The sequence below is a fragment of the Geotrypetes seraphini genome, chromosome 2 (assembly GCF_902459505.1).
Source record: "Geotrypetes seraphini chromosome 2, aGeoSer1.1, whole genome shotgun sequence".
NCBI classification, from domain to species: Eukaryota; Metazoa; Chordata; class Amphibia; order Gymnophiona; family Dermophiidae; genus Geotrypetes; species Geotrypetes seraphini.
In genome coordinates, this window is record NC_047085.1 from 480,265,540 (window position 1) to 480,274,984 (window position 9,445).

Consider the following 9,445-nt stretch of genomic DNA (forward strand, 5'->3'; position numbering starts at 1 on the left):
CATTCCACCAATGCCTAAGAGCCAACCTCATCAATGATGTCACTCACAATGGCTTAACTCTCCTATATTTGGCTCACATAAGAATCACAGTATGAATGGGCACAGCCTTGCATTGAAGAACGCTGGTATAGGACTGAGGTTGAGAAAGACAGACACTAAAGAATGACACGGGATGGTTTCCCGCAGTTATCCTCAGGGACGGGAACAAATTCTGTCACCATGTCATAGTTGCTCTTACACTGTCTGCAACTGCACACAATGCAGCTCTCATGCAGTGCAGTAAATGAAGGGATATACATTGCGTTAATTTTTGTGGTAACAGTGGTAATTTCATAACTTTCCACACTTTAGCAACTAAAAGGCTCCTAGATACAGAATAAGGCTTAGGCAGATATTTAGCATTTATGCATGTTTGGGCGGTGGCGTCCTCCTCTCCTTTCCCACCCCCCCACTCCCTCCCCCCACTATCCCCCACTATCCCCATGCACCCATTTCCCTTCCCTCATACTTCTCTAACGTTCGTGGTGTGAGCAGCAACCCCAACCTGCTGCTCGCGCCAGCGTCGACGCTTCCTCCGATGCCACTTCCTAGACGCTGAGGAAAAGCTGACGCTGGCGCGAGCAGCAGGTAAGGGTTGCTGCTCGTGCTGAAAATGCTAAAGAGGCATGGGGGAAGGGAAGGGGGTGATGAGGCAGAGGAGGTGGGGGAGGGGCGTCCGGTAGCGCTATAGAAATAATTAATAGTAGTATTCTAATTAGTTATGTGCATAATCAGTATGCAAATGTTAGCACTTTCTTTATAGAAATACCATGACAATATCCAACAGGGCAGATAACTTTACAAAACCATCCTTAACATCTTTCAACAAAAGAGCCATAATAAGAACAGAACATGAACTCCTGGACTGAGGAAGGAACAACTAAAGGCATTGTCCATTAGAGATACCAGAAGTTATGTAATACCTCGTCCCTCAACAACCATTTCTATCCAATCACACAGGCATACCAGAGATGCCATAAGATTTCTGAAAACCATCATTCACGCTTCATATGTCATACCATCAGATAACAAAACAAGCCTATTTATAATGCACTAGATCAGAATAACACAGATAGAACAGAGCAACAGCCATACTATAAAATAACTAGGGTTATACTTTGCAAATTTGCAGGTTCCCCCCCCCCAAAAAAAAAGTTTTCTAATGGTTATTGTGGATCACTTTCATTCTAGCCCAGGGGTGTCAAAGTCCCTCCTCGAGGGCCGCAAACCAGTCGGGTTTTCAGGATTTTCCCAATGAATATGCATGAGATCTGTTTGCATGCACTGCTTTCATTGTATGCTAATAGATCTCATGCATATTCATTGGGGAAATCCTGAAAACCCGACTGGATTGCGGCCCTCGAGGAGGGTCTTTGACACCCCTGTTCTAGCCCATGCAAACTATCCATAATGAGCACCAGGCGCTCACAGATAGGATCACAGCTTTTAAAGCGCTTTCTGTCATTTTAACTGTCTGGAGAAAAAAAAAATACATATGTCCAACGTCCTTCCCGTGACAGTCAAAGTAGCTGCCACTTTAGACAAAATTTCAGCCACCTGAAGATATCCCAGGAATTTGAGCAAAAGTGGTTGCAGGGAAAAGCAGTCAGATGTGAACTGCAGTGATATCCAGTGAACGCACCTAAGTCTCAAAGGGCTGGAGAATGAAAGCTGAAGGAGCTGAGGCAACCATGGTTCCATAAATTCAACAGGATTATTGCCTTCAGTGCCTATAAAACAAAGGTTTTTGCCGTGATTCTAGTAACAGAAATGGTATTCAATGCTGATGAGTCAGAGAAACTGAAACAAATTTCTATTACACTGGAATATATAATGGGGCAATCTGACAAACTCAAGACTAGCAAATCGCCTGGACTGGATGGTATACATTCCAGAGTACGGACAGAATTGAAAATTGAATTTGCAGCTATTAGTAATTGGTCATATATATTTAAAATCTAACATAGATTAATGTGATGAAGCCAACATTGATTTAGTCTAGGAAAATCTTGTCTCATCATTTTGGACACGTTAGAGGGTAGCACATGCGTTGATTTAGCATGCACTAAACGCGCACTAAAACGCGTGGAGGGGCATAATCGAAAGGAACATCTATGTCCATTTTCGTCTAAGTCGCAAGTCATCCAAAGTAAAAAAACAGTCTAGGACACATGTTCAAAAAAATACGTCCAAATTTTTTTTCTTTCGAAAATCGTCTAACTATACATCCTGCCGATCTGATCGTCCAAGTGGCTAAATCGTCCATCTTTATACCACATTTTCGTCAAACTTTTCGTCCAAGTCAAAAATGCCTAGAACAAGCCCTGTTGGATGTGGGAAGGGTCTGAAAAGTGATGGACTGAACACCCAGACATGGCACCTAAATAGTGGGGTACCTTACAGGGCATTGCTGTGAACTTCACAAAAAGGGTACAGCTCCCTTATAGGTCATGATGAGCCCCCCAAACCACCTCTAGAGTCCCCTAGACCCACTTATCTTCCACCCTAATAGCCCTTATGGCTACAGGAGCCACTTATATGCCAGTAAAAAAGGGTTTCGGGGGTGTATAGGGGAGTGCACATGTTTAAGTATCAATGCAGTGATTACAGGGGCTTATGGGCATGGGTCCTCCTCTCCACAAGTCCCTAACCCACCCCCAAGATGACTTAAGCTGCCTCTGTGCTGAACAGCTAGGCTTTCCTATGCCAGGCGGCCAGGTGATGATGGTCTGGAGGCTGAATTTTAAAGGTGTGATTACGATTTTTATGAGGTTAGGGGGGGGTGGTGATCACTGGGGTAGTGTGTGGGGTCTGTATTATGTGTTTGCAGTGCTTATCTGGTAACTTTAAGTGGGTTTTTGTGACTTAGACCATGTTTTAAATGGTCTAAGTCACAACGTCCAAGTTTTGTCTATACTGGGCTGTATAACTTTTGGTTATACATGCTGTACGACTGAGTCTAAGCCGGCCCATGTCCCTCCCAAATCCCACCCTCAACACTCCTCCTGAAACGTCCCGTTTAACTATGGTCATTCAGCGGCACTATGAAGGCCTAGGTCGTTTAGAAATACTTCCAAAACCCGGTTTGATTATCGGCACTTGGACGTCTTTTGTTTATGATCGTCCAAGTGCCGACTGAGGCCGGTTTTTGGACGTTTTTCTCTTTTGAGTATGAGCCCCTTAGTACACTTTTGTAAAAGAGGGCCTAAGTTGGGGTAACATGGGGCTTTCCCATACTAAGCCCAGATTTACCATGCCCTATTTTAATAAGGGTTGGGGTTTTTTTTTTTTTGGGGGGGTAGGTTGTACGCTAATGTTCACATTTGCATGAAGTACCTGTAAAAAATTAACACTGGACACGTACCACCTCCTATTTAGAAGATGCTAAGTGTTTCTGCATTAAGTCTGTGTAAGGAACAAACCAAAATGCAAACCGACAGACTTATTTATTTAAGGGCTCCTTTTACTAAACAACAGTAGAAGTTTCTATCGCAGGCCGGCAAGGTAAATTCCTAAAAATTCTGAGAGTGTCGGAGCATTTAACTCGCCGACTTATAGTAGAAACCTCTACCGCCGTTTAGTACAACCCAGCATGTCTGTTGGTTTGTTCCTAATTGTGGTCTGCAAGACCAAGACCTCTTTGTTTTAAGCCAGCGCCAGAGAGTTAGAATGCACCAATCAGAGCACGCTAGCTAGACAATTCCATGCCCATTCCCCATCCATGCCACGCTTCCTCCCAAAAATATTTTTAAAAAATAGCATGCAATTATAGCAAACTACGATGCAAATGATCACAAAATGCTTGTGTCCGTCTTTTTTTTTTTTTTCCCCTTTACTGACCGCATGTTAGCTCATAACACATTTTGGGAGTCCTTTTACTAAGGCACGCTAGTGCGTCTTAGCGCGCGCTAAAAATTAGCGCGCACTAAATGCTAACACGTGGCAATGCGTCCACAGGATATAATGGACGTGTTAGCATACGTTAGCATTTAGCGCGCAGTAATTTTTTAGCGTGCGCTAAGACACACTAGCGCACCTTAGTAAAAGAAGTGAAATACGTTTAACTAGTTCTGTTGTAACTTTCACTCATTTCAACAGGGAGCAGCATCAAAGTAACATACTACCCCGCACTTTCCAGTGCTTATCTTCCTCTCTCCCTTTCCCTCCCCCATGAAATAGTCTGGTACATGAACCCCCATGTCCTGAACTTCACGCATCTGAAGAAGTGGACTGTGGTCCTCCAAAGCCGATGCCTCAACATATCAGTTAATCTAGGAGAGGCCACCTGCCTCTGTCAGTTTTGTAAGCCAAGCCAGCAGGAATGATCACAACAGATGCAGCCAGGTCTTTGGGGAAAGGGGGAGGGGTGGGGAAGGGATTGGGACTTATAAACTGCCTTTTTGTAGTTTTACAACTGCACGAAAAGCAGCTTACGCACAGGTACTTCAAACATTTTCCCTATTTGTCCCGGTGGGCTCAAAATCTAATGTACCTTGAGCACCGGAGGATTAAGCGATTTGCCCAGGGTCACCCAGAGTAACTGTGGGATTTGAGCCCACAGCCACTACATCACACGCTCCTCTCTTTATTCCAGTGTTCAAAAACGGGACTAGAATGTAAACAGACGTGATTGAAGGTGGACCCAACATAGGCTGTTTCAGCTTGTAAGCCTTCCTCAAGAATCTCATAAAAACAGATAAGAAGAATACGCCTCTACATATGGGCATATAGCAGAGTGCGTCTATGTGCATGAACCTAAAACTGATAAAACGAATATGAAATAAGAGACTTTAATACGCAGGAGTGGAAGAAGTGTGCATGAGCAGTGACAAAATGATGCGCTAATGGGATGATGCTGTGCCATGAGGGGAAAATAGAGAGAAAAGTGAGCAAATGAATGGGTACAGTATGACCAAAAGGCGACAAAAACATTTTTACCTTTACATACTGAAAACATGAGTGTGCAATATAATTCACAAAGAGTGTGAGTGTGCGGCAAAACCAATTTTTTTTATACCTTTAAAGACTTTGGGCTCCTTTTACGAAGGCGCGTTAGGGCTTTAACGCACGGAATAGCACGCGCTAAAATGCCACGCGCACTAGCCGCTACTGCCTACTTTTGAAAAGGTGGTAGTTTTTCATCTAGCGCATGCTATAGTGCACGCTAATCCGGCGCGTGCACTAAAATCGCTAGCGCACTATATCTAGTGAATGTGCAATGTGAAGATGCACAAAGGTGTGGGGAAAAAAACCCGTAGGCATTTTCCTACATTTCCCCCCCCCCCTTTTTTTTTAACCACGATAGTGTTTTTTAGTGTAGGGAGCCACACTGCTTCCGACGGTCATAGAGTTCCTATGACTGTCAGGAGCAGCGCGCAGCATTCAGCATGGCTCCCTGTGCTAAAAACCGCTATCGTGGTTTAGGAAGAAGAAAAAAAATGTTGCAAATGCTTATGTTTTTCACACTTTCCTTTATTTATTTAAAAATTTACAACAATTCCATGCGGATGACGACATAACATACATGAAAAAAATCAGAAAAACTTAAAAAATACAATCAGACAATTCAATACAACATAACAGAAAGATTCAAACATAAAAGTCACTAAAACTAACATTATCTCTTACATACAAATAGAGTGCGATATGGGAAAGCAACCCTAACTACTGAAGTTTCCGCGAAGCAGAATATAGAACTATGTGCGCCAGTGGTTTCCAGCGGCGGACAACTCTACCGGGCTTTTTTATCCATAAATCTATTGCAAGTTTAATATCAGAGCAAAACTGGTACAAAGCCCAAGTAAAGCCGACTCCTCTGCCTCTCCCTTCAATTTCATGTAATTTCTATATAAATCAATGAACAATAATATTAAAAAAAAAAAAGGACATACTAAGGACAACTACTATGGAAAAAGATGTTTAGAGACAGGACACGAAAACTCAGAAAGCACAAATGTTAACGGGGGGTCGAGAACAACCGAGTCCCGCTGAGCTTAAAAACAACAATTCTGCTGGTCTGCTTTGGGCTGCCAAGGGTTTGAACTTCTCCACAGGATGGACCGCCACAGTGCGATATTTCACGCACCCCATCCACAGTCCACCGCAAATCGCATTTCTACATCCTAACTCGCACTGGACACACAACGGTGGCAAACTGTAACCTGTAAATTGTATATTATGTATATTAGTATTAGACCCCTTTAGTATGTGTCAAGTGAGGATAAAAACTTGTATCCTAAACTTGTACTGAAATTAGGGCCAATCCAGTGCAAATCGTAACCTGTTAACTGTATATTACGTACGTTTAACCTGTAATCCGTTCCGAGCTCTTTGGGGGAAAACGAATTAATTAATTCAATAAATGTATAGTCTTCAACAGCATCCATAACTTGCCCCCTTCTCTTATATTTTTGGGCATATGCACTTACAAACGACCTTCTTTAGAAAAAAATAGATTAAAAAAAATGACCCCTCCCCCCCCTTGGCAAAAAGAGGACAGCAGGAGCTTTAGAGCGGTGGGATTAGGGCAGCCCCTCCCCCCCTCCTGTGCCCTTGTGATGTGACATTGCACCGTTCAAGGGCAATAAACCCACTCACTTTATAAAGTTTAAATCTGCTTTTTCTTCCCTGGTCAGGGAATCCAGCTACTTTTCTTCATAAGAATTACCGATAGGAGTCTTTTAAAGTTGCGCCCACACGTGGGTTTTTGTTTAACAATTACTAAGAAAAAAAAATCTTATTTGAAAAATATTAATAATACTAATAGCGTGTGAAGTAAATGGTAATTATGCTTCGGGGTGCATTTTAATTTCTTAATCAGTTCACACGCGCGTCCTAATTGTGGCCAAGGGGAGAGGAAAGGGACGGAGTGGTCGGTTCTCCCAAAGCTGGATTTGCTTAATCCAAGAGAGCGTTTAAGTCAGTTTTGAAGGGGAAATTGTCTGCTTCTTACTTTATACTTTTTTTAAAAATTCTTTATTCGTTTTCAAACTTAGAATAAGTGTGACAAATGTTCAAACAAATTAACAATAAATACATCACTTAATAATCAGCAATGATACAAATCATAAACTCTTATCACCCCCCCCTTCCCATCCTTTCCTAACATATGATCAAATATCTTGTAGAATATGTAATAATAAAAATAATCTCCCCTCCCCCCTCACTACTAAACTTGTAAATTTAAGGGAAACAAACCCTCCTGTGCTGCTAAATGTTACCTGTTGAGTGGAACGGAAAAGTTACTTTGGGGGGGGGGGGGGGGGGGGGGCAAAAAAAAAGCAAAATCTTTGAAAATAAGATTTGCCCAAGCTGCTTGGTTAACTTTTAAACAGAGACCTGGTGCTGATCCTGCTTTAAACTTGAAACGATGGCTTGATGTGGTCACGGCAGAACTGCTAGAAAGTCTCTGATCAGAATTAATCCGAAGATCAGGCTAGACCCGGGTCCGGGATCTGGATTTGTTAAGCCAGGGAGAGACCCCCCCCCCCCCCCCCAACTATTCTGCTCTCAAAGTGAAAAGTCCTTAACCTCCCCCCGAGACTTACCTGTGCCAGGAGAAAAATGCCAGTTCCGGCTCTCATGATAGCGGCCGAGGCTCCCCCTGGGAGCGGCTAAACCGGAGCCTAAGCGCTTCTTCTCCCCGACTCGAGTGGAAAAGTGGGCAAGAGACGCTCATGAAGGCTAATTCTCGGTAGGGTCGGATCCACATTTACTTTGCCTCGGAGAAGCCTGTAGCGCTCATTATAGTGAAGGAAAGAGCAGGCAGGCTAAGATTCAGGAAGGACAGGTTGGAACTGCTATTTTGACAGCCCTTCCTTGAAGTACAGGATCTTTTTGCGCTTTTATTTCAAACGTGCAATTGAGCCTGCTAGCCTGCAGGCGTCCTAGGCTTGAATCACTTTCTGAAGATTGGCTCTGAGGATGCAGCAGACAAAGTTTACACATATTGGCTTGTCTTTTCAGCTGTAAGTTTGCACGTAGCACCGCCAAAACAAAGAAATGAACAAGGAGGCTTCAGGCTGTCCTCTGCTCCACGTGGTGAAGTTACAGGTTTAATATTACTTTTTAAAAAATAAGGCAAAGGTGTTGCCTAGTGATTGGAGTACTGGCCTGAGAACCAGGGGATGTGGGTTCCAATCCTACTTCACTTGTTTGCAATTTTCCAAATTTTGCATACTTTTATCTTAGTTTTGCTTCTTGTTCTCCCTAGGGGCAGCTTTTAAGTTTGCACTGGTTATAAAATGCCTCCCAGACACTACTGTTCAAAATTACCCTCTGACCAATGTTTTCTGTTTGATACTGTATAGGTGCATGGAGTGGCAGGAAGAAAGAGGGAGAATAATTGGACAATGATAGTGGTGGACAGGAGGGAAGGAGAAATATTACACTGGGAGGGAGGACAGATGACTCAAAGAAGGGAGAGATGTCAGATTCTGGAGAAGGGTGATGGAAGGGGAGGGAGAGATGCCAGGCCAGAGAAAGGAAGGAGAGGAGAAAGAGATACCAGACTGCAGAGAGGAGAGAGGTGTTAGACCATGGGAAGAGGGAGGGAAGGAGAGATGCCAGACCGTATGAGGGGGTAAGGAGGTAGACAGAGATTTCAGACCATGGGAGGAGATGGTGCACAGGGATGAGGGGGAAGTGGAGAGAGAGGGAGGAGATGGTGCACAGCAATGGGTGTGGCAGGGAAGAGAGAGAGAAGAAATGCTTCTTATGGGATAGATGCTCCAAGGCAGGGGTGTCAAAGTCCCTCCTTGAGGGCCGCAATCCAGTCGGGTTTTCAGGATTTCCCCAATGAATATACATGAGATCTATTAGCATACAATGAAAGCAGTGCATGCAAATAGATTTCATGCATATTCATTGGGGAAATCCTGAAAACCTGACTGAATTGCGGCTCTCGAGGAGGAACTTTGACACCCCTGCTCCAAGGCTTGGATGACAGCTGATATGCGGAGCTGGTCAGACAAACAAGAGAGGAGGGGTCACAGACCAAGGTGCCCCAACAGAAACCTAAGCTGGACCAAGTCAGCCTTGATCCACTAGAGTTCCCAGACCGCTACATAGATTCACCAATTCATGGGAACCCCCCTCCCACCATCTCAAATACTATTATTGCATGCTCCATCGCTGAGGGTGTGCCTCACCAAGATGATCGTTCATCACCAACATTGCAAGTTGCAGCCTCCATTTCCTTGACATCGCTGCATGCTTCCTCCTCACTTTTGCATGCTTCTGCTTCACTCTTGTTTGTTGTACCTGACAATGAACATACGAATAGCCTTACTGGGTCAGACCAATGGTCCATCAAGCCCAGTAGCCCGTTCTCACGGTGGCCAATCCAGGTCCCTAGTACCTGGCCAAAATCCAAGGAGTAGCAACATTCCATTCAGAATCCTAAAGA

General features: G+C 43.9%; 1 protein-coding gene across 2 annotated transcripts in view; it reads right to left on the reverse strand.

The window, feature by feature from the left end:
* Positions 1–8,008, reverse strand: part of CRHR2 (corticotropin releasing hormone receptor 2) — a 403,216-nt gene extending 395,208 nt beyond the window's left edge. The window contains exon 1 of one of the 2 annotated variants that reach the window (XM_033931750.1): positions 7,587–8,008. In XM_033931750.1, the coding sequence (XP_033787641.1) occupies positions 7,587–7,622 (36 nt within the window). In that variant the 5' untranslated portion in view covers positions 7,623–8,008. The remainder of the gene's footprint in view (positions 1–7,586) is intronic. The other variant, XM_033931757.1, reaches the window with a different exon arrangement.
* Positions 8,009–9,445: the final 1,437 nt, after the last annotated feature.